Source organism: Papio anubis, chromosome 18 (assembly GCF_008728515.1).
Source record: "Papio anubis isolate 15944 chromosome 18, Panubis1.0, whole genome shotgun sequence".
NCBI classification, from domain to species: domain Eukaryota; kingdom Metazoa; phylum Chordata; class Mammalia; order Primates; family Cercopithecidae; genus Papio; species Papio anubis.
Genome location: NC_044993.1, coordinates 33,320,192 through 33,345,772, shown reverse-complemented (window position 1 = coordinate 33,345,772; position 25,581 = coordinate 33,320,192). Strand labels below are relative to the sequence as shown.

Genomic DNA, 25,581 nt, shown 5'->3' with positions numbered 1-25,581 from the left:
AACTTTGGAATCACAAAAAGGTTGTAGTAAATATGTAATAAAATTAAACCAAAAAGGTAAAAATGCCAATACTCCAAAACTGAGAGCAAAATAAAACAAGGAACCTAACTCTGTATCAAATCTGTGGCATAACCACAAGAGAAATAATCTCAAATGATTTTAAGATACAGTAATTTGACTGAAACTCCCTGCTGGGATATGCCCTAAAGGCACAAAAAACTAACACACAAAAAAATCTTAAACTGTTTTCAGCAATCATATTGTTGATAACAACTTGGCTAATATTCTTAAATGTTGTGTCTGTGCTGTAAAATGAAGCAAATAAATAGTTATGTTGATACTGATTGAAGCCATGATATTCCCCCACTTTTTTAAAAGAGATCTTGCTCTGTCATCCCAGGCTGGAGTGCAGTGTCATGATCATAGCTCACTGCAGCCTCAAATTCCTAGGTTCCAGAGATCTTCTTACTTCTGCCTCCTGAGTAACTAGGACTACAGGCATGCACCACCATGCCCAGCTAATTTTTTTTGTTTTTTCTCAGAGACTGGGTCTTGCTATGTTGCCCAAGCTGGTCTTGAATCCCTGGGCTCAAGTGATCCCCTCACCTTGGCCTTGCAAAGTGCTGGGATTACAAGTGTAAACTACTGTGCCCAGCCTGAAGCCATGATTTTCAATGTGAGAGAGAAGAGATGCAGTAATAAAATCAAAGTTAAGAGCCTATATTCATAAATTTGAATGGTAAATAGTATGAACTCATATTTTCTCATTGAAAAAAAAATTTCCTAGCTCTATTCACTGAAAAGGCCTAAAAACAATAATCAACCCAGTAGCAATGAACACCTTTAGTGGTCAGACCATGATCTCTAAATACCATTTCTCATGTAAAAGAACCAGGACTGGAGAGAAATGGCTGGTTCCATATTTAGACTGGGCATGTACCAGATAAGCCTAAAACATTTCATCACACAAGAAAACAAAGAACCAACCAAATTAATGGGACCATGTCCAAAGGCAACTGTATCCAACCTAAAGAGACTTCCATAGACCCACAGACTGGAAAATCTAGCTGCAAAAAAATAATAATAACTGATATAAATTGAAACACATTAAATATGTTCAAATACATGGGTATATAAGGACTTAAAAATCTCACTGGTCACTTAGTGCATGCTGGAGACCAATGCATTATTTTAAAGCCATTAAATAAAGCTGATAAAGAACCTGTCTTTCCTATACAAACTGTACCTCAGGGAACCAAGTAATTCATTAATTCATGAGGGAACATTATTTTTCATAGAAGTAGTTCAACTAACATATGAAGAAAATAACAGAATTAGAATATCACTATTTTGCAAACCCCAAAAGAAATAATGAATCTAGGCAATGATCATCAATGGCTGATAATATCATAAAAAGAAACAATCAGAAATTGCATGCTTCCTCACAGAAGTAAACAACACTACTCAGGAAATATTCTTGCCAAAATTTGAAAGTGAATCTAATCAAGCCTCCAGATCCACCACTATCCCTTCTACACAGGGGACAGAAGAATAAAGTTAACATTACCACAAGGATACAACCAGCAAAATCCAAAATGGGACCCCACAGGAAAGGGAGAGAAGAGACTGAATGGGCAAGCAAAAGCGTGGATTAAAAGATTTCCAACCAAATCCAATGTATGGTCTTTGATCTGGATCTTGATTTCAACAAGCCAACTTAAAACACACATGTCCACATTTATAAGACAACTGGGAACATGTAAACAGATGAGGTATTTGTAATATTAAACAATTATTGTACATTTTTCTAAGTGTGATATGGCATTGTGGTTTTTATACATACATGTGTATATATACATATATGTGTGTGTATATATAATATTGAAACGCCCTTTGTCTGAAATAGTTGTGGCTAGAATTACACAATGTCCAAAATTTGCCTCAAAATTATCTAGTGCCTGGGAGGGGAAGAAGGTGAGTGTAGAGATGAAAAAAGATCAGTCTTTAGCTGATAACTGTTGAAGCTGGGTGGGTGGTATATATGAAATCATTATGTTCAAGTACCTTTGTATGTGTTTGAAATTTTCAATAATACAATTATCTTAAAAACCATTTACCTCTGAGCAAAACCATTAAAATTATTTGCCAATAATTCAGGCCTCTCAGAAAAAAACACAAGCAGCACTCTGGGTGAACTCTTGCCCCTAATATATACATATAAATTTCATCTATGATTTGTTAGCTACTTTACTGAATTTTTTTCAGTACATTTTATTGGCAAGGTAAATTTGGCATCCTAGCAAGCACCAAGGAAGACCTGCACATACTTAACTTTTTTATTGTAAAATGTTACATATTCAGAAAAATTCACAGAATACTTAACGAAGTCAAACAAGACATCAGACAGGAAGTTTCCCAATGTGTTTTTTCTGAACATAGTCCCTCCTTCTCTGGGAGAAAATACTATCTTATATGATAATCTCTTCCCTGAATTTATTTATATTTTTATTTATTGCATGTTTCCCAAACTATACAGTTTACTCTTTTCTCTAACTATACACATGGATACATTTTATAGTCTTTTAAGTCTTTCAGTGTGTATTATGCTTATCAGATTTTTCCTTGCTCTTATGTGTCATGGAGATTCATATGCTCTCACTGCTGTGTAGTATTCCATTGTATGAATATATCACAATTCATCCACTGTTGCTACACTGTTCATGCTAATTTGGATTGTTTCCACTTTGAGATTTTTATAAACAATGGCTTTACAAATATTCTTATACAAATATCCTGGTTTATAAGCATACATATAACTAAGCTGTAACTTTCTCTAAGCTATAAACCAGGAATAGAATTGCTGGGTCATAGAGGACATGCATTTTCAACTTTACTGATAATGCCAAGTTATTTTCCAAAGTCAATGTAACAATTTATACTTCTACTGGTAACATCTGAGAGTTGCTATTCCATACTGCTCACATTTTTAACCTTGCACCTGTTCTAACCATGACAAATACTCACATGTCCCTCATCAGACGAGCATCCTCAGCTCCGACCAGCAAACTTCGGATCAGATTAGAATGATCAGCCATGTCAGCACTGAGCTTCTGATGCACTGAATGATATTCATCCACCTGGAGACCATGAACACTCAGGAATGAAAAAGGCCTCACAAACTTCTTGAACCCAGACAAATGAAAAGACACTATTTACCACATACAGAGACCCCTTCTTTCCTCTATTCATTTATACCAATTAAGCTACTTCCCGTTATTTCATCTCTTTCTCAACAAGTTAACTCATCTGTGCTGCCTCCAATTTCAACAGAACACTCCATGTGAATCTTCCCCATGCTTTAGTACCAGGAGCCCCCATAACACACATATTAATATTTCAGGGATTTGCAGTGGGAATATTGTATACTTTGGGGCCAATCACAATCCTCTTTATTTTGCTCTTTTATCTTGAATTTGGGTTTTTGGAAAGACCTAAACTGAAGACCAAAGCAGATACTACAAATAAGATGAAGAGCTAACAAAGGAAAACGTTAATGTTTAAATGCATCACTTTAAACTAAAGAAAGCAAGCATGGTGCTCAAGAGCTAAACACTTCCTTTTATAAAAGAAATCCTTAAGTAGTAAACTCTCTAATACTAGTTCAATTTTTACTTCAAGAATTGCAAAAATTCTTGAAAACATCACTACAAGTACATCTGTAGTATCATTAATCTCCTCAGATATTATTAGACTACCACATTCTCACAAATGCATCTACCGCGTGCCCTCACCTTCACTAGCACCTTTCGTAATTCCTCAAAATAGACAGGAAAATCCGCTTCTACCTGAAGGTCTTCAATAGCAAAAAATGATGCCATTGACTGAATGATATCACCAGCCAAATCAATATCATCAGTATTTATAGTGATCTACCCAGAGAAAAAACAGACAAGTTTAGCATCTTCAGCCATTAAACAAACTTAGCTAAAATAGTACCTGAATTTCCCCATACTCATTATATTATACTACTATATATATAATATATATTATAAATATTATACTCCTATAATATTTATAGGCAGTGTTGAAAAAGGTAAGTTTATCTCTCAAAGAAATTACAAACTGCATTATTTCCAGCAGCTAGCTAAAAGGTAAATCCTCTAGCCTTAGAAATGAAATGACAAAATCATCCAAACAATGAAAATGTTTTTGTTGACTTCTGTATTCCCAATTCTTTCCAAATTAGACAAGGAAGAGATGAAGGGAAGGAGGTAGAAAACATCTATTCTAGATTATACCCCAGTGTCTAAGATGGTAACACTAACAGACTAAGTTAAACCATGTGAAAAAAATAAAACAAAACATGTGGTTTTATGACCTTGACATTGATGTCCCCCACCTCACTTTGGACTGAATGGTAAACACCACATGAGAAATCCATGCCCCTCTCATTCCATGGTCTAAGTGTTTGAATAAATAAATTTAAAAAAGAAATCTATGCCCCATTATATTAAACATTACCTCTCCAGTAAGTTTTATTTTTATATACAGGTGGCCACCATTCCGTAAAGATGTGAAACACACTTGAAATGGAGCATTCTGAATGTGAGTGTCTTCTGGTAACAGAAAGTTCTGACTGAGCCATACAACAGCCTTAAAAATGAACACAATGAAATGAGCCTCCACTTTTAAGGTACAGACATTCTTTTTTTTAATATGCCTCTAAATATGAAGGTACAGCCATTCTTGAGGGAAGAGTTCTCCTTTCTAGTTTTACTGCTTTGTTGAGGATAAAAAAAAAAAGAATTATACGTCATCCTACACCAAGAAAATACTAAAACACTAGTCACACTCCCTTTTCTCACCTCACCCATGCTCTTAAGTAACATTCATAATTATGCCTGGCCCCACAGCAGACATGATTTCATTGCGTCTTCTACTTATACATAGTCTAATATGCAATGTACAAATGATTCAGGTATGATGCTGATTCTGTTACACAACAGCTCTTCTGTGGGTATAACCTGGACAATGTAGTGTGCTTAAAACCATTCCATTCTGTTCTTTAAGAAGTGTAAAATGAAGTATACATGGGCACACACCACAGATATATCCACACAATAAGGAAAATATAAGTTTTAATGTTAATAGCAGCAACACCATGCAGTGGCTTGCAACACTGGTTCCACAAGAGAACCACCCATGAGACCTGGAAGGGCCCAGCTGTAGAGTTTGTGGTTCCACAGGCCAGGCAGAGGCCTGAGAATCCACATGATTAAAAAGTCCCACCAGGAATTCCAAAGCCCAGCCAAGGTTAAAGTCCACCGGTATCAGTCCTTTCAAATGTACAAGGTGGTACTATTACACCAATCATGTAATCCTTGGGCCCCCCCAAAAAAGATGGGTAAGATTATCCTCACCTACAGATAAGAAAACTGAGGCTCACACTGGTGAGGGGAATTCCCCAAGATCACTAAGAATTTAATGAGTTAACGTAGCGCTTAAAGCCAAAAACGTTCTTAGCTCCAAGTCCCACTATCTTTTCATCTTGCTGCAGGTTCCTCTTGAAATACTACACCAGGACAACCACGCTAAGACCACAACGGAAAGAGAGGAATTAAACACTGGTAAGAATTCACCAATAATAGGATTGCTCAGGTGCTTTTTCAAAGTGAGAGAAGATATGTTAGCAATATTTTTATTACAGGTTATAAGCCACCCCCAAGTTAGAGAATCCTTTCATATCCTATTTACTGCCACCAATATAACTCATTCATGTAATTTTCCCTTCTATAAATAACATCTAAAGGGTTCTACTGTGTAAAAGCATTGAAAGAGAAAAGCGAGATACTCACCCTCTGTGCCCGTTCTGCAATGGTAAAGTTAACATAACTGATTGGCTCACTGGCAGGGTCCAGGCTGGTCAGCGCATACATGGAGAATCGAGGAAGCTGTCTTGTCAATTCAAATACATGAAACTGGGTGCTATAGCCAATCAATGAAACACAAGAGAATTGTTTTGTATAGAATGTTGCTTCAAAATGCAAGGCCCAGAAAATAAAGCCACTTCTGGGTCATCAAATGATATTTAAGAGTTTCACTTAAGAAGGAACCCTCAAAACACTTGAGGCTTAAAGTACTACAGTAATATATAAGGTTTAGGATTTAAAGATAGCATGAGTCTACATATATACCTGCATGCACTAAGGGTTTAAAACACCATAAAGGGGATGTAAAAAGTCTCTTATCTTCCACAAATATAGCAGGTTTTCTTCACTAGCTGAGATTATGTATGACTGTAATATAAAGTTGCATCCTAACTCTTGTAGTTTTAGTGGCCAATACTACAAATTGACAAATTATCAATTAAACATTTTGTGATTATGAGATCACCTGACTAAAAACAGAAAATAACGATCTTAGCCAGGCGTGGTGGCTTATGCCTGTAATTCCAACACTTTCGGAAGCCGAGGCAGGCGGATCACCTGAGGTCAGGAGTTCAAGACCAGCCTGGCCAACATGGTGAAACCCTGCCTCTACTAAAAATACAAAAATTAGCAGGGCGTGGTGGTGGGCGCCTGTGGTCCCAGTGCCCGGGAGGCTGAGGCAGGAGAATGGCTTGAACCCAGGAGGTGGAGGTTGCAGTGAACCGAGATCACCCCACTGCACTCCAGCCTGGGCGACAGAGCAAGACTCGGTCTCAAAAAAAAAAGAGTCTCAAAAAAAAAAAAAAGAGATGGAGTCTCGCTCTGTCGCCCAGGCTGGAGTGCAGTGGCATGAACTCAGCTCACTGCAAGCTCTGCCTCCCTGGTTCAAGCCATTCTCCTGCCTCAGCCTCCCAAGTAGTTGGAACTACAGGTGTGCACCACCACGCCTGGCTAATTTTTTTTTTTTTTTTTTTGTATTTTTAGTAGAGATGGGGTTTCACCATGTTAGTCAGGATGGTCTTGATCTCCTGACCTTGTGATCCGCCCGCCTCAGCCTCCCAAAGTGCTGGGATTACAGTCATGAGCCACTGCGCCCTGCCAAGAACCATCTTAAACTTACATGTCAGTTTTTTCTTTTTCTTTTTACAGGTTTCAAATTGAGGAAATAAAAGGTCACGGGAAACTTTGGGTAGATAGAACCATGAAACGGTTTCTCAAGCCCCCAGAATCCACTGGGCATATGGAAAATATATATATCTTGCCCTCCTTTAAGTGCTGTCTTGAAATGAACTGTGACTTGCAAAGGGTCACCTGCTTCTGTAACCCACGAATGCTTTCAAGTGCAGATCCACAGGGACGTCTTTGGGAGGCGCAATAGGGATGCAGATGGAACTGGAGAGGTTGTGAATGCTGGGATGTACCACGTGGCTTTCACCTGTAAAAATTCCCTCTGCAAAAATCAATACTGCTCGGATGATGGTGTCTGCAGGGAAGAGGAAAAACAGTTTAACACCGACTCCGAGATGGCGCAGGTGCCTCTAAACACCAGCTGTGAGTACTGTCTTACCATTAGAAGTAGAAATGCATAATTCTGTATGAGCAGTTTGGGTCTCACTCCCCAGGCTGACTGACAGCGTGGTGTGGAGCCTGGTATTGGCTGGGATTATGCCCCGATGCCCATCAGCCTCATTCAGTGGACTGGCCAATTCAGCCTGCAAAACACCCCAACCATTTCCTAGTCAGTCAACAAAACACTGAACTAATATCAACTTTAAATAACATTGCTATTCAGCTTCAAAAGACAGAGCCTCCAGAATCTTATTATTATAGTAATCTGATTCTTTAGAATTCAGAGAACTCACCTCATTAGTGCTCCCTTGCTCTATCTGGCCCTGTGGGAAAATACCCTTGCCTCTTTCTATGGCTATGGTCCACTGTATCCCATCATGCCTTTTACATTTTTAAGTATTGTTCTTTTAAAGTAAGCAAAGAAATTCCATTGGTACACCAAATTCAAATATAGTAATGCACGACAGGACAAATTAAAGGAACATTTCAGCCAGTTTGCTGTACACACACACACAGTTTTTACAATTGCCAATTTTTAAATTAATTTGTTTTTGAAAAAGATAAAAGACATTCTATACATATTGTTCTTGCCTTTTGTCACTTAGTAAAATGACAGATACCCTTCCACATCAGTCCAAGTATTCACTCTTTGAGCTGTTTAATATTCCCCAGCACATACTCCCTACTGCTGACAAACACCTAAGTTGCTTCCAGCTGCTTTCACTGCTATAAATAAATAGTGCTGCAAGAAATGTCCTTGAATAATCAGGAAAACATTTCTACGGTTTAACTACCTGGAAGTGAAACTTCAACATCAAAGGATATATCCCCTCTCAATTGTGACACTGGCAAAAAAGGCCACACCCTGGCAATGACACTGTCATTCTTCCGCATTTGCTGATCCTCCCGGTCAGTCTCAACATTTCAGCCTCCATTACCTGGTCACATTAAGACCTACCTTGGCATTTTCCTCATAGTTACGGAGTTCCAGCAACAGATTCTGCTTCTTCTGACTCAGCTCTCGGATCAGGTCCTGCTCTACGCTGGTGTCCATGAGGTTCCCCTTCATCTCAGCCGTGCCAGGAAGATAGCCCCGGACTGAACAGAAGGAAGAAACTCCAAGCATAACCAGGTATACTTTTAGGTCATCAATTACCTGCTCTTAAAAACAAAAACCTAAGTTCTCCCCAACTTTGGTGAATTTATTAGAACTACAGGATCTCAGTATTTCTGGTGAAATTTCCTGACATTCTGACCCACTCAAATGGAAAATGTGACTTTTTAAGCATTTTTCTCATCCCAATTTACTTTCCCCATCCACTGAGCAGCAGATTAACTGCATGTGGCCATCCATCCGGTAATCTCCCTCTACCACACCGGCAATTGCAGAAGAAAAATTGTCCTTAAAGATGACCTCCCCAGTTCGGTCACTTCGAGCATCAACCTACAAACAAAACACAAATTTAAAAGTTGCTTATGCTACACATTTAAAAACCACAATTTAAAAATAAAAATCAGCTTTAAAGGTCATTTAGTCTAGCAGTTTTCAAGAGTATTCTATGAAGCCCTAAGACTTCTCAGGATATACATATGACTGCTGGGGCCAAGAGGGACCCTAAAGAGCCTCAAGCAGCTGTGCTTTCTTCTTTTTAAATAAAAGCTGTTTTTCATATTGGCCTTCACACAATGCTTCATTTGAAGAAATGTGTCTGCTAAGAGCCAGAACATATAGTACACACAGCACAGTGCAAAACGGCATGGGCTTAATGGCCAAACTGCTCAGGTTCAGAATCTAGCTCTGCCACATACTATCCAAGGCATCTTGCAAGCTTCTTAACCATTCTGTGCTTGGTCTTTTCATCTGGCAATCAACAACCAGAACATGGAGAAATTCACAGTACTATACCTCATTGGGTTATAATGAGGCCCAATAAAGTTAACATATATCAACAGGGCCAGACACACAGAAGTACGTAATAAATGTTAGCTCTATATAAAAATTGCATCTTTATTATATATAAGTGTGTAAAGTATGTTGAATCTGAAGTTCAAAAACTACAGTTAGCCTAATCTTCCACCACACAACCTTTTACAACAACCCTGTTAAGAGTTCCTCTTCCACACAAAAACCATTCAGATCTTTAGAGAGCTCTCCTATCCTCTAAGTCTCCCATTCCCAAGAGACAGAATAAAGAAATGACTGATCAGAAACAAATGCATCTCAGAAGTGATCATAAATGACCATCACTTAAAATGATTGATGATTATGAGGCCGGGCACGGTGGCTCATGACTGTAATCCCAGCACTTTGGGAGGTTGAGGCGGGCGGATCATGAGGTCAGGAGATCGAGACCATTCTGGTTAACACGGTGAAACCCCGTCTGTACTAAAAATACAAAAAATTAGCTGGGTTTGGTGGTACGCACCTGTAGTCCCAGCTACTTGGGAGGCTGAGGCAGGAGAATTGCTCGAGCCCAGGAGGTGGAGGTTGCAGTGAGCTGAGATCGTGCCACTGCACTCCAGCCTGGGTGACAGAACAAGACTCCGTCTCAAAAAAAAAAAAAAAAAAACAAGATGATTATGTTCCAGGCAAGGACACAGGTATTATCAACAAAAGGCTAGCTACAGAAAATCCAGCAGAGCAATCATTTCGATGACCAATGCTACTCACTATTTTTGTCTTTTCATAAACAATCTTCTGGGTAAAACTTTGCAATAAAAACATAAAGTAATTTAGGTTACAGCCTACCCTTTGTCTACAGTATATCACTGTCAAGTATCCATGCTATTAATAACATCATGGAAGCCCGAAAATTATCAATGCTAAAGCCTGTGAAAGAACGAATGACCTGTATTTTTACCAAAGCACATTAACGTAGCCCTCTAACTCAGACTAACCTGAACTTGCATCTTTCTACTAGTTAAAGCCTAGCTACCTAATGGCTTCTACCATGGCATTTCCACAATATTTAGCAAATAAGAAGGCTCATTTACTAACTAAGAAGCAGGACTATAAATTAATATTTCTGTGGATATTCTGATCTTTTGCTTAATCTAACAGGGAGGTTTTACCCTGAAAGGAAAGGATGGCCCTCCAACTCATCAAATGACATACAAAAGACAAAGTTAACTGGCTGGCAGCATTTATTTAGTATTTTCACACCCGTATTCACAAGTTGGATCTGTATATTTCCTTTCTGTATATTTCTGTTAAATGTAGATAATCAGTTTTTCCACTTATATAATTTTCTTATCTTTTTCATGCTCAGGAACAGATTGCATAATAGAAAGTCCTTAAAATTTCAAAAGCATTTAACTATAAAAACATCTAGGTCAAGAATTATATTTCAAGGTAACCTGACAAGTTTTCAAATCTAGTAGTTTTCTAATTCTTAAGTCAGTCATAATAATTTATATTCCCTCAAAATATGATCCACTGCTATGATCTGAATGTTTGTGCCCCTACAAAATTCCTATCTTGAATCCTATTAGCCAAGGTAATGAATGGTATTGGCAACTGGAGCCTGTGGGAGGTGATCAGGTCATAAGGGCAGAGCCCCCATGAACAGGATTAGTGCCCTACAAAAGAAGGCCCAGAGAGATCCCTTGCCCCTTCCACCCTGTAAGGCTCCTGTCTATGAGGAAGTGGTCCCTCAACAGACACTGAATCTACCAACACCTTGATAGCGGGTTTCCCAGCCTCCAGAACTATAAGAAATGAATTTCTGTTGTTTATAAGCCACCCACCCTATGGTATTTCGTTACAGCAGCCCAAACCAACTCAGACATCCATTTCACAGATTTTCATATTTCTTAATAAGCAACTATACAGTCTTATAATTTTTTAGTACCCCTACTAATGACAAAACTAAGTGGAGAAGCAGAAATCAACAGAGTAGCTTTTTAGAATCTGTTCTCCACATAACACCAAAGGAATGTTTACAAAGGTGCTAGAGAAAAGTAAAGATAAACCAAAGAAGAAAAGGTAAGAATTTGCTGATCCCCTTCAGGCAATCCAACACTGACAAGACAAGAAAGCGAGGGCAAATGGTATCCATGGAGATCTGGCAGCTACCTAGGCAGCTTCTAAGAAGACAATCCTGACTTGCCAAAAGACTGTAAAAAATTCTGATTTGAAGTTAAAAAAGGAAAGCAAGTAAAAGGATTTTATTTTAAAGTTACAGCTCAGAAAACAATATGCTAACATGATTCTTCCCATTAGTGCTAAGTTGTCAGGCAGTTTTGAAGATTTATTAGAAAAGAGCTATTCAAACAATTCCTTAAAACTCTTTTTTACTGTTCTACCACCTAGAATCAATCTGGCTGATGGATTCTCAGTACTTCAAATAAGAGATTTAGAAAGAATCTCCTCGAAGATTTCCCCCAAACACCGCTTATGAGACTTAACCGTCTCTCACTCTGCAGCTCTTGACAATGATAGCAGGAATAATGTGTCAAGATTATTAAGTTAAATGTGAAAACACCGCCAAGGAACGAACTGAAGTTTACATCCCAATGTTACTGTTCTAAGTCCTACAGCCAATACACCTTGGACAACTATTACTCTGAATTATACCCGAACTTTGCTATTCAAACTTACCTTCCCATTGGACCAACCAGTTATCAGTTCATTCACTCCATCAGAATTAAGGTCAAAAGCATGAATGCTCATGGCATGATTTTTCGACTGAAAAAGAATTTCAATAATTAGCACAGAAGTCTCACAGTAAGTATCAAGTGCCTGAATATCAAAGGCTGAATTATACTAACTTTAATTCTCCAGTATCGAGCTGTTTTGTCATAAACTCCAACTGTGCCATTGGAAAGGGCATAACCAAATCGACTGCCATACATGGGACAAAGAGAGGTGACTACCTGCAAAACAATCCATAAAAACACAACATCTTTTCATTAAGGCCCAGTTTACTGTCAAGTACAGCTTTGTAAGACTTCACACTCCTTATTACAACTATGTTAAAATTAGATTTAAAAGCGCTTCTAATCCATTAGTGGGGAATGTATTCGTCTTCTCTATGATACATGTCATCTACTTCACAGTTGTATAATCAGATTTAAATAAACTCACAGAGTTTGGTGTTTTAGAGCAACCTTATGTGGCAAGTTTCAGAAAATTATTTTTAAAAAACACAAAAAAACTGAAGGACTAAGGAAGAAATAAGCTAACTACACAAGATAGAGAATATGCATATACAATAGATATATGTTCACCCAAGAGGCTTTAATGATTATTACTTAACTTATAACATTCTACAGTCTCAATTTTTAAAAGACTTGTAACAATTCACAATTGAATATCTTACTTCATGTATATACTTTTCTTTCTATGACATAACTTGTTTGCTAGAGGTAAAAGAAAGAACACATAATCCTTTGAAAAGTAAAAACACAGGCACCTGGATTTGTGTAGTATGTTACAATATATAGAATGCATATATGATACAGAAATATGTATAGGACTGTTCGAGGATTTGACATCCTTAAAAGGATAAACTTTGAGGTACTGAACAAAACTTTCCTTTAAAGTTAAAACCAAAGCTTAATGATATCCCTGATCCTGCAGATCTACTTTCTAATTCTGCTCCTAATACAAGAGATATTAAGAAATAAATTGTATAAAGCAGAGAATAGTTATATAATTTCCTTTACACCTACAGCTTTTCTACAAAACCACCCACTTCACTTAACTATGAATACAAAGTGCTGTGTAGGATCCCAGAATTATTTAGCTCAAGGCATTCTTCTGACAATACTTCGTACTGTTCAACTGCCAAATGAATCATGATTTTGCTGATCTGGGAAAAGATATCTGAACTAGGAGCAAAACCTAACAAAGAGAACAGAAAAATGACCCTGCAAATGAACAATGCTATGAAGTCCATTTTCATAAATGTAGCCCCAGATTCCTGAGCTCCTTTACTGCTTCCTTAGCTCACCAGTTTCTTCCTTTTGTGGACTAGAAGATCAACAAGTCCCCTCAAATCCCTAACCCTATTCCAGGTTCTTGTCCTCTTTTCTAGGATTTAGGAAAGAGGCGTTTCAAGAATTCAGTCGCCTCACATCTAGTATTCACAAGCAGTAAAAATCCAACAAAATCTGAATGATTCCCACCAAAGGAGGAAAGATTTACCACAAATTAGAATGAAAGGGATATGAGAATGCAGGACACAGCATCTATCAGACAGGGATTCTCAAGTTGTTTTTTTTTTTAGTGGCGGGGGAGGTTGCAAACCCCTTTGAGAATCTAATGAAGGAGAAAGCACACCTAAGCACATACACACAAAACAGACTCCCGGGCCGGGCATGGTGGCTCATGCCTATAATCCCAACACTTTGGGAGGCAGAAGCGGATGGATCACCTGAGGTCAGGAGTTCAAGACCAGTCTGGCCAACATGGCAAAACTCCATCTCTACTAAAAATACAAAAATTAGCTGGGCGTGGTGGCAGGTGCCTATAATCCCAGCTACTCGGGAGGCTGAGGCAGGAGAATCACCTGAACCTGGGAGGCAGAGGTTGCAGTGAGCCAAGATCACGCCACTGCACTCCAGCCCGGGCGACAAGAGTGAAACTCCATCTGAAATAAAATTTAATTTAATTTAATTTAAAAAAAAGAAAGACCATGTACAAGTAACTTAACAAAAAATGTAACATCAGGCCAGGCCCGGTGGGTCACCCCTGTAATCCCAGCACTTTGGGAAGCCAAGATGGGCGGATCACTTGAGGTCAGGAGTTCAACAGCAGCCTGGGCAACATGGCGAAACCCTGTCTCTACTAAAAATACAAAAACTAGCCAGGCGTGGTGGTGCATGCCTATAGTCCCAGCTACTCATGAGGCTGAGGCATGAGAATAGCTTGAACTTGGGAGCTTGCAGTGAGCCAAGATCGCACCACTGCACTCCAGTCTGGGAGATGGAGTAAAACTCTGTCTCAAAACAAACAAACAAACAAAAAACCAGAACATAATTTTCCTCATCTATGGAAATAATAATAATTTATCTTCCTATTAGGGTTGTTGTAAGGATTCAATATGTTACTTCATGTAAAGTACTTACAGCACAACCTGGCATATGATGGGTACATAATAAATGGTTGCCATTATTATTATTTGCATGTATTAACTCATTAAAAGAAATGCCTTTATGTATTTAACTATATTCAATAATTTTTCTCTATTTAATCAGTCTTTTCAAAATATATCTTAATTAGGATTTTTGTTGCTTTTCTTTCCATAACATACAGCTCTGTCTGACCCCCCCAGTTTTCATCCTAAAACCACCTGGGTTGGGAGCTGCCCCAGCACTCTCACTTGGTGTTTCATCTGACGGTGCTAATCTAGCTTGCCCAAGGTTACCACAGTTCGAGGTGGCGCTTCTTACCTCTGTTTCTGTCATTTCTGCCACAATCTCATCTTCCTTAAAAACTCGAATATCAAAATCCTCAGATCCAACAAGAAGCTGAAGGGGAAATACCATACATGTTTAGGTGAGTAAGTGAAAACAACAAAATTTCCATAAACAAAACAAAAAAATTGCACAATACTTTGCATGCTGTTTCTGCCACCCAAGATTGACAACCTCCTAATAGTCTGATGCTCAGAAATGCTCCCTCTAATGGGAGGATCAGCAGATTCAGTCAGTGAAGAAACAGGGGCTACAGCAGCTTTTATCCTGCCATGGGAGCTGCACATCTTGCCAGAATACGTTATTTCCCTGAGTACCTGAAAATGTTCCCTGGATCAGCAACTTTCTCTGCCTACAGATGGAAGCCCTGTTCAAACACCAGAGCCCAGTGTCCATGGACAAGAGAGGGGCAAATCAGTGCCCAACACAGCACTTCACACCAACTGACTCCTCAAGAAGCTAATTTCTAGGGTAACCATAATTTCAAAGGCTAAAAGCCAAACTCTAAAACATTTAGATTCCTCAAAAAAGTTGGCCAAAATTGAAAACTACATACAATATGGTTTCAAAGCATTAGGAGCAATTTATAAGACTGTGAATATAACTGAAATCCCAACTCTTCTACCCTCTCTCCCCTCTCCTGTGTCTCTGAAACACCATGGCTTTGATCTTTGTACTTATGACACAAGCACAAGTGATTTATTGTTCAAAAGAGAAGAGAAAGATGAATGAGGCCAACTTCTGATCATTTAGGCAACAGAGCACCAATGTCACTGTCATGGCAAAATTTATTTGGCTGAACACACAAGAGAGGTATCTCCTCCCCCACATACCTCTTTCTTTCCATCACCATCAAAGTCACACAAGGCCAAGGAATTAACATTGTCTCCAGTAACCTGAAAATAAAACCCCAAATCATTAGTATGCCATCATTTTTCCATTTACTCCAAATATATTAACTACATGAAGGAGAGGATTACACAAAACACGAATGAATGCTATTCAAATTATTCATATCCTTTTTTAAAGAACAGAATTATAAATATTGTTCTATATTTTAATTACTCAGTGGAGTTGGTGGTTAAAAAAGAACAACATTAAAAGTGAAAATGCTTAAGGGTACCAAAAAGAATGTTTTCTTCTTCATACCGTCCAAAAGAGATCTCTTCCTTCATGATTAAAACCCTGCAGAGCACAATTGCCACCAATAATCGCAAGAGGGGAAGAAATGTCTCCCAACGTTCCCAGCACAATTGCATTTGCCCCATCTGCTACCTAAGAAAAGTAAAAGGACACATTATCTTAGACACAATAATCTGCAGGCACACTGAAGGTAATGTATATCCATATTTTTATTTGGACACCCAAATTCCTCTGTCATCATTTGTGAGAAGCCAGATGGTCTCCTGAGAGGGCAGCCAGGGCTGTCCACTGAGACCTAACCCTGTGGCTTTTGCAAGGATGAGCACAGATACAGGGTAAATCAGAGCCTTGGCTTTCACACTAAGCCACTACAAAATGCAGCTACAGTACTCTGTGGGCCCTCTGGGACCACAGGTTTCAGAGGGCAAATTCTCCAGAGAATCAAGACTTACGCCTTTAAGCACCCAAACTTGGTAATTTATTTTAACTGTTTTGGATGGAAACCTTTTTAATACTTGTAATCCAGTTCTTTACTACTCTTTTTAACTTTACTATTCTTTGTACTAAAGAGTACAAAGAATAATAAAACACCCATGGTCCCACCATCCAAAATAAATATTTTAAACTTCTTGAATAAATTACATAAGTTAATTTATTTTTGAAAGACTCAAGGACATCTTTGTAAACACTGTTCATGGTACAGGAAAATAACTGTTACTTATATAATCTTTAAGTAGGAAAACTATGAAGATTGGCTATATAGGCAAGAAAAGGTTTCATAAGAAATTAAAACTGTTAAATGGCCAAAGAAATAATAAAGTTAAAAGGTAAACAATGAAGTGGGAAAAAAACCTTTGCAATATAGAAGACAAAAAGTTAATATAAGAAGAAGGTTAATAAAAGGCAAATAAATACAAAAATGGTAAACACCTCAACCAAAAAATTAAACAGGAAATATTAGAGATGAAATACACTCAACAAACATGAAAAATGTTCTTTCTCACAGTATATCATTTTTCACTTTTTGGATTAGCAATGAAAAAGAACAATAATATTCACTACCAGTTAGGGTGTAATGAAACAGGCATGATCATCATTGAGGGGGGTGTAGAAAATGGTAATCTTTCTAGGGAGGAATTTACCAATATCTATCAAAAATCTCATTTTTAAAAAAGTCTTTGACTAGGCAATTGTAAAGCTGGGTCCTTGTAATGTTAATTTATGTGTCAACTTGGCTAGGCCATGGTACTCAGATATCTGGTCAAACATTATTCTAGAGCTGTTGTCAGGGTATTTTTCAGACGACATTAACATTTAAATCAGTAGATTTTGAGTAAAGCAGATTATTATCCATAATGTGGATGGGCCTCACACATTATTTGGCCCACACATTAATTGGGCCAAATTTTGAGTAAATTGAGTAGATTTTGAGTAAAGCAGATTATTATCCATAATGTGCGTGGGCCTCACACATTAATTGGCCCACGCACATTATGGATAATAATCTACTTTACTAGTAAGTCCTTCAATACTTTCTATTAAGTACTTTCTATCAAGTATTGAAGGACTTAATAAAAAAGAGACTGACCTCCCCGAAGGAAGAAGGGATTCTACCAGCAGACAGCCTTTGTACTTGAGCTTCAACATCAATTCTCTCCTAGCTCTCCAGCCTGCTGTCCCACTACACAGATTTTTGACTTGCCAGTCTCCACAACTGTATAAGCCAATTCCTGAAAATAAATATTTCCCCCTCTAATATGTACATATCCTATTGGTTCTGTTTCTCTGGAGAACCCTGACTAATACAGTCCTAAACTTAATTTCACTTCTGAACAAAAACAATGTGACCTTGAAATAGGCAAAGGGCAGAAAAAGTCCTAACCACTAAAGAAAAAATGTGATCAGTTGGACTTCATAAAAATGAAAAACTTTTGTTCATCAAAAGACACATGCCTACTGGAACAAGCCACAGACTGGGAGAAAATATTTAGTATATATAAATCTGATAAAGTGCTTGTATCCAGTATATCCAAGAAATGTCTACAAATCAATAATAAAGAGACAAACTACCAATAAAAAATAGGCAAAAGACTTAAGACACTTCACAGAAGACACATAAATGGACAACGAACACAAGAAAAGGTGCTCCGCATCAATGATTATCAGAGAAATGCAAAATGAAACCACAGTAAGATATCACTTCACACCTTCCAAAATGGCTAAAATTAAAGACTGGCAACAACAAATGTTGACAAAGGATGTGGAGCAACTGGAACTCTCCTACACTGCAGACAGGAGTGTAAAGTGATACAACCACTTTGCAAAAACCGTTTGGCAGTGTCATAAAGTTCTTATAAACCATACAGTCCAGCAATTCCACTCCTGGGTATTTACCCAAGATAAATTAAAACATATATCCACAAAAAGTCTTATACAAAAAGTCTTATTAAAAACAAAACTCCTATATGAAAATGGTTGTTAAAAACTGAAACAACCCAAATGTCCATCCACTTGTCTATCATCAAGAGAGTGGATAAACAAACCATAGTATGTTCACACAATGGAATATACTATTTTTGTTACTTAGCAACAACAAAAAAAGACTACTTTTATATGCAACAACATGGATAATTCTTGCAAGCATTATGTTAAGTGAAAGAAGCCAGACACCAAAGAATACGTTCTGTATGATTCCATTTGTATGGAGTTCAACAACAGGAAAAGCTAATCTAAGCCGATAGAAGTCAGAACGGTGAATGTCTATGGGAGATAGAAACTGACTGGAATGGGGCACAACAACATTTTCTGAGGTGATGAAAATGTTCTATATTTTTATTGGGGTATTGGTTACAGGGATCCAAACTCATTGAACTGTACACATAAGGTCTGTGCAATTTTCATGTATGTACATTTTACGTCAACAAAAAAAAGAAGACAACCAGTCAAATGCAGTGGTTCACATCTATAATTATAACACTTTGGGAAGCTGAGGCAGGAAGACTGCGTTAGCCCAGGAGTTTGAGACCAGCCTGGCCAACATAGTGAGACCCCATCTCTCTAAAAAATAAACAATTAGCTGGGCGTGGTAGTACACACCTGTAGTCCCAGCTACTCAGAAGGCTGAGGTGAGAGAATTGCTTGAGCCCATGAGATCAAGGCTGCAGTAAGCCATAATCATGACACTGCACTCCAGCCTGGGTGACAGAGCAAGACTCCGTCTCAAAAAACAAAAACAAAAAGAAAGAAAACCATCTACATTTTCAGGAACTTATCCTCATGAAATAATTAGGGAAGTGGTCAAAGATATACAGTTATTACACTATGAACTGTAACAGAGAAACAATGGAAATAACATAAATGTTCAACAACATGGAATGGTTAAACAAATTATATTAACACAATGAAATACTATAGAACCAATAAGAATGACATAACGGGTATGTAGTAACTTCATATAAAGATGTTCACAACATATTATTGAATGAAAGAGCCACACATAATAGCCAGGGAGTGAAATGTCCATTAACTGATAAATGGATAAATAAAATGTGGTAGATACATACAATGGAATATTATTCAGCCATAAAAATGAATTACTGACACATGCTACAACATGGATCAACCTTGAAAATATTATGCTAAGAAAAAGAAGGCACTCACAAATGATTACATATTATATAATTCCAGCCGGGCGCGGTGGCTCAAGCCTGTAATCCCAGCACTTTGGGAGGCTGAGACGGGCGGATCACGAGGTCAGGAGATCGAGACCATCCTGGCTAACACGGTGAAACCCCGTCTCTACTAAAAATACAAAAAACTAGCCGGGCGAGGTGGTGGACGCCTGTAGTCCCAGCTACTCGGGAGGCTGAGGCAGGAGAATGGCGTGAACCCGGGAGGCGGAGCTTGCAGTGAGCTGAGATCAGGCCACTGCACTCCAGCCTGGGCGACAGAGCGAGACTCCGTCTCAAAAAAAAAAAAAAAAAAAAAAAATCCATTATTTATGAAATGTCTAGAATATGCAAACTTCTAGAAACAGAAAGTAGATAACTGGTTGCCTAAGGTTAGGAGGTTAAAGAAAAATGGGGAGTGATACTAAAGCGTATGGATTTTCTTTTGGGGGTAATAAGAATGTTGAAAATTGATGATGGTGATGGTTGTACAGCTCTCTGGATACACTAAAAACCACCGAATTGTATACTTTAAGTAGGTTAGTTGTACATGTGAATCATATCTTAATAAAGTTGCTATAGGGTAAAAACAAGTAAAAGGCTACATGTATATATGATCCAATTTTACTACAAAATGTATTCATATATGCTTGGTAAAAAATCTCAGTTCAAAAATTCAAGTGTGAAGTGTTATTTTTAGATGAAAAAACAGGTGTAATTTCTTTTACTTTTTACTTCCTTATCTTTTCTGTAATAAACATGAATTGCTTGGGTATTAAAGTTGCAGCAGCCTGTAGGTGGTAGGCTACAGTAAGGACTTCTCCTACAAACTATTGCACTAAACTTGAATGCGAGTCCACCAGGAGACCTGTCTACTGGCTTTCCAGGTCTTGGTTGAATTTTCAACAGGAGATCTTGACAGATGGTAGTATCACAGATACACCTCATAGAGATAAGCTCGAGTGTCACCAAGTGATTAGCAACCATAACCAAATAAGTAAGTTCCGAGTACATAAAGCAGATGTTAATAGCAAAATCTCCATGTTGTTTATGTACACTATAACAGTCATATAATCAACATACCAAAATAAATGATCTAATCTCTTCTAAGCATAAAAAATGGACATTAATGAGTGATGACAATTTTATGGTTATAAAGGTCATACTTGCCTCTCTGTAGAACAAATCCGAATTATTGTAGACATCATAAGCCAGAAGATTAGTCTGTGTCCCCACTAAAAGGGCATCATAGCCAAGCTCAGGGTTCAATACGCCTGCAGTCAGGCAGCTGACTGCCTGGTTAATGTTGAGAAGAGAAACATCAGATTCCAGGGGGCTCTGGAAGACCCTGGATGCACTGACATGCTGGTTCCGTGTATGAGGATTATGAATAAAAACCTGAAACAAAAATAATTAATTACATTCCCTTAAAATATAAAAAATTATTGTCATACATTTTTTTAAAAAAAGAACCAGGTTACTAACACATCCACATTAACAAGAAGTCACTTTAATCTCCTATGAAACTTAAAACACTCGTACATAGTTCAATGCATGGACAACTTTCAGTCATTATGAATCATGGAAATCCAGTGGTTCTTAGCCTTGTAAGGAACAGGGTAATGAACAAGATCTAGTCACTGTTTACCAGGCCAGCTTACATGCTACCCACCAGCAGGATGTCAAAGCACTCTTAGAAGCTAGCCTTTTCCTGATCAACCTAGAATAAGCTGCTACCACCTTCAATGCTATTGCCACACACCAAGAAGATTATGGAAAACAGAATAAACACTACCTTTATTATCTTTCATCCGAGCACCTAATGAACTCACTTCCTAGACCTTAAAATGGTCTGCTAGTTAGTAAACCTGTTTCACAAACTTAAACGAGTCATGCAAATCAAGTATCTTGAAAGCTTTCATCATTTATACCAGTGACGTAGAACTAAGTAATTAGCCCAAAGATAATCAATTCAACAGTTTCAACTATCATAAATATAATCTGAGTGTCTGCATAAATTATTCAACCTTCCTAAACTTCATCTGTAAAAAGGAGGTTTGGACTAGAAAATACATTCTCCAGAGGGGCGAGATCACTCCCAGGACAGGTAAATGGGTTTGCGACACAGGAATCGTGTAGCCCTTCGCAGGACCACAGGACCACAGTACAAAAAGAGATATACAGTATATCTGAGGTATCAGAATTTCACTGGGGAAATCTTCATGGTCTAAAAAAGTTCCAAGGTGGGCAACATGAAAAAAAAGGTTGGGGGGATGAAAAATACTGAACTAGGGGTCCCTCTAGCCCCTTCTATTTCTAAAATGTATAAAATTTACATGAGTATTTTATCTCTTTCACATAAATCCAAACAGAATTAATTTTAAATTAATACCTACCCAAGGTAGCCTATTCAACAAAAAATAATTTTCAAAAGAATTGACTAAAAACATAGAAAAGATGTGCAGCCACTGAACACTGCCTTCATGTTCCGTCTGTGTAACACTTGACAACATGCTTTGGTCAATGTTAATTGCATTTGAACCTGACATCAACCCTTGATTTTCAGATGAGGTCGGAAGAGTTAAGGCCCTTTGCCAAGGTCTTGAGACCGGTGACAGGGCTAAGACAAGAGCCTGATGTGCTCCAGACCCTGAGCTCCAGCCACCACCACATCACACTTCCTTTTATAACAGTTCTGAACAAACAAATTCTTACAGAGTTTTCCACAAATCCAATATGCTGAGAAAGAACAGGAGGGGAAATAGCTTACAGGCTCCATATTCATTCTTACTGGAATGGAAAGAGTTTGCAATTTTTATCAAGAGCAACAAGGGTCTCAGGAATCAGACTTTCCCCCAGTTCACTCCTGCTGTTCTCTGCACCCAGAGAGTCCACAGGGAAACAAGTCTGTCCCTTCAGGCAAGGAAAGAAAGCCAACCTCAGTCACATGACAAAAGGACCACTCCCAGGGTTTCCAAAGGACTGGCTGAAGTTCACACATCTGTTCTAGCTGAGGAGGTGCTGCAAACAAGGTAAATTCAACTGACCCCTAAGCATTACCGTGAGAGAAAAAATGTCCCCAGAGGAAAACTCTAATGTTCACCCTGCAAGAGATTCCTTTTATTTATTTATATGTTTTTTGAGATGGAGTCTTGCTCTGTTGCCCAGGCTGGAGTACAGTGGCACAATCTTAGCTCACTGCAACCTCTGCCTCCCGGGTCTCAGCAATTCTCCTGCCTCAGCCTCCCGAGTAGCTGGGATTACAGGGGTGCACCACTACGCCCAACTAATTTTTGTATTTTTAGTAGAGACGGGTTTCAGTTGGCCAGGTTGGTCTCGACCTCCTGACCTCAGTTGATCTGCCCATCTTGGCCTCCCAAAGTACTGGGATTGCAGGCGTTGAGCCACCATGCACGGACAGAGACTCGTTTTAAAAATATCCTTACTGCCGGGCGCAGTGGCTCACGCCTGTAACATCAGCACTGTGGGAGGCCGAGGTGGGCAGATCACAAGGTCAGGAGATCGAGACCATCCTGGCTAACACGGTGAAACCCCGTCTCTACTAAAATTACAAAAAATCAGCCAGGCGTGGTGGTGGGCACCTGTAGTCCCAGCTACTCGGGAGGCTGAGGCAGGAGAATGGTGTGAATCTGGAAGGCAAAGCTTGCAGTGAGCTGAGATCACGCCACTGCACTCCAGCCTGGGTGACAGAGCAAGACTCCATCTCAAAAAAAAAAAAAGGATATATATATCCTTGCTAAGACCCAGAGTCAGCTCCATGTTCACAACAGGGTCCCAGATGTAATGATAAAGTCCCGTTTCTAGAGATGCAGGCTTTAACCCTAGCTGAAATGTTTTAATTGCTTTTAAGAGAATATATCCATAGCATTGAGTGATAAAATACTAATTATTTTTAAGGTCTCGAGATAGAAGATCAGGTCAGAACTTTTTAGATTTGTTTATAGGGCTGAACACAAAGTATCTATCCAATTACACAGGACAAAGGATCTCCTTTATTTTATTTTATTTATTTATTTATTGGCCATTTTCGACAACAGCCCTAGAATCAAGCATTCCTGCATTCCACTCCAGGTCACACCCTATCTAAGGGCTGCCCTAGGGACCTCTGCCTGATCTCCCTGCTTCTACTCTGATACCTACCTTCCTGCATCCCGTCACAGAACATCTGTTCACCACATACCAGCCAGTTAGCCTTTATCTAAAACATAAAGCAAATTCCAACACCCACTTTATCAAAACCCTCAGGGACTTCCCAACTTACTCAGTATAAAAGCCAAGGTCTTTGCCATGGCCTTTAGGTTCCTATATGATCTGGCTTGTGGTTACCTCATGGCAACCCTCATTGCCTTCCAGCCCCAGTGGCTTCCTTGTGCTCCTGAAACACATCACGCATATCTCCAGCTAGAGGCCCTTGCACCTGCAGATCCCTTTGCCTGCAAGGCTCTTATCCCACAAATCTGCAGAGCTTGTTTCCTCAGTTCCTTCAAACCTCTTATCAAATGTTATTAGAGGCCATCTGACCACCTATCTAAAACAAAAACAGTAAGCTCCCATCATACTGAATCCCTTATTGTTTTTCTCCTACAAAAACACTTGCATATTCAGTTAACTGCCTGGTTCCCCCTCTCAAATGTAAGCTTCGAGGGGGCAAAACTTGTCTGTCACATTCTCCAATGCACCTGTAGGGCTAAGAACACTGCTCAGCACATAGTAAGCCCTCAAATTAGGGGCTGAGTTAAGATCAATGGGATATTTTCAGTCCATTTATGTATCTGCTATGCACCTACAGCACAACCAACATGAAGTTCTTTTTGGCATTTGTCAGTGCTTTTTTTTTTTTTTTTTTTTTTTTTTGAGACCGAGTCTCACTCTGTCGCCCAGGCTGGAGTGCAATGGTGCGATCTCGGCTCACTGCAACCTCCACCTCCCAGGTTCAAGTGATTCTCCTGCCTCAACCTCCCAAGTAGCTGGAATTATAGGCATCCACCACACCTGGCTAATTTTTATATTTTTAGTAGAGACAGGGTTTCACCATGCTGGCCAGGCTGGTCTCGAACTGCTGACCTCAGGTGATCTGCCCGCCTCAGCCTCCCAAAGTGCTGGGATTACAGGCATGAGCCGCTGCACCCAGCCTGTCAGTGGCTTCTAACTGTAACAATAACTAACATCATGACGTGCCAGATCCCGTATTAATAGCTTAACTCTGTTATACTACTTAATGAAAATGCAGCCTTCCTTTTTACTTCCATATCTCAAGGCATATAACATACAACATACGTGGAAGGGTCCTAAAAACTATAAATTGTTACACAAATGCTAACTTATTAAATCCACACTGGGTCAGACAACATGCACTCTGACTACATTCCACACTTTCTAGTTGAGTGGCCCCAAGCACTGTGTTGAACCTCTCTCAACTGCAATTTCTAGTCAATAAAGTGAGAATCATAAAAAGAAAATAACAGGTAACAATTAGTGACCATTTCCTATATGTCAAGCGCTTTATATTTGCTTCCTGTATTGTCAAATGTATTAACTTTAAAGCTCATGACTCCACATATTAGGTACTATTATTAAGTGCCTTGCCCAAGGTCATGAAATTAGTAGATACTGGAGCCAAGAAACACTATACCTATGCCATGCTGCCGCCCTTGGCCTGGTAGCAATGATGCTGAGATGACTCATGTAATAAAGTTCTGTGCCTGTTATTAGCCTTGTCACTACATTCCATGTATTTTGGGCATGCCACCGTCAAATACACAGGGCTCTGATTTGCCTTGTCTGCTAACTTTCGGACTATAAGCTTTCTGAAAGTAGGGACTCCTTTTACATCC

The 25,581-nt window shown here is 38.8% G+C and overlaps 1 protein-coding gene across 1 annotated transcript in view; it reads right to left on the bottom strand.

The window, feature by feature from the left end:
* BBS2 (Bardet-Biedl syndrome 2) overlaps positions 1-25,581 on the bottom strand; it is a 33,380-nt gene that overhangs the window by 6,448 nt on the left and 1,351 nt on the right. Inside the window, exons 2-15 of the mRNA XM_003916900.4 lie at positions 20,897-21,124; positions 16,065-16,190; positions 15,749-15,811; positions 14,892-14,969; positions 12,267-12,371; positions 12,097-12,183; positions 8,805-8,940; positions 8,455-8,594; positions 7,495-7,639; positions 7,239-7,410; positions 5,856-5,985; positions 4,522-4,653; positions 3,792-3,929; positions 3,025-3,137 (exon numbers count right to left, since the gene is read on the bottom strand). Coding sequence (XP_003916949.1) covers positions 3,025-3,137; positions 3,792-3,929; positions 4,522-4,653; positions 5,856-5,985; positions 7,239-7,410; positions 7,495-7,639; positions 8,455-8,594; positions 8,805-8,940; positions 12,097-12,183; positions 12,267-12,371; positions 14,892-14,969; positions 15,749-15,811; positions 16,065-16,190; positions 20,897-21,124 — 1,793 coding nt within the window. The remainder of the gene's footprint in view (positions 1-3,024; positions 3,138-3,791; positions 3,930-4,521; positions 4,654-5,855; positions 5,986-7,238; positions 7,411-7,494; positions 7,640-8,454; positions 8,595-8,804; positions 8,941-12,096; positions 12,184-12,266; positions 12,372-14,891; positions 14,970-15,748; positions 15,812-16,064; positions 16,191-20,896; positions 21,125-25,581) is intronic.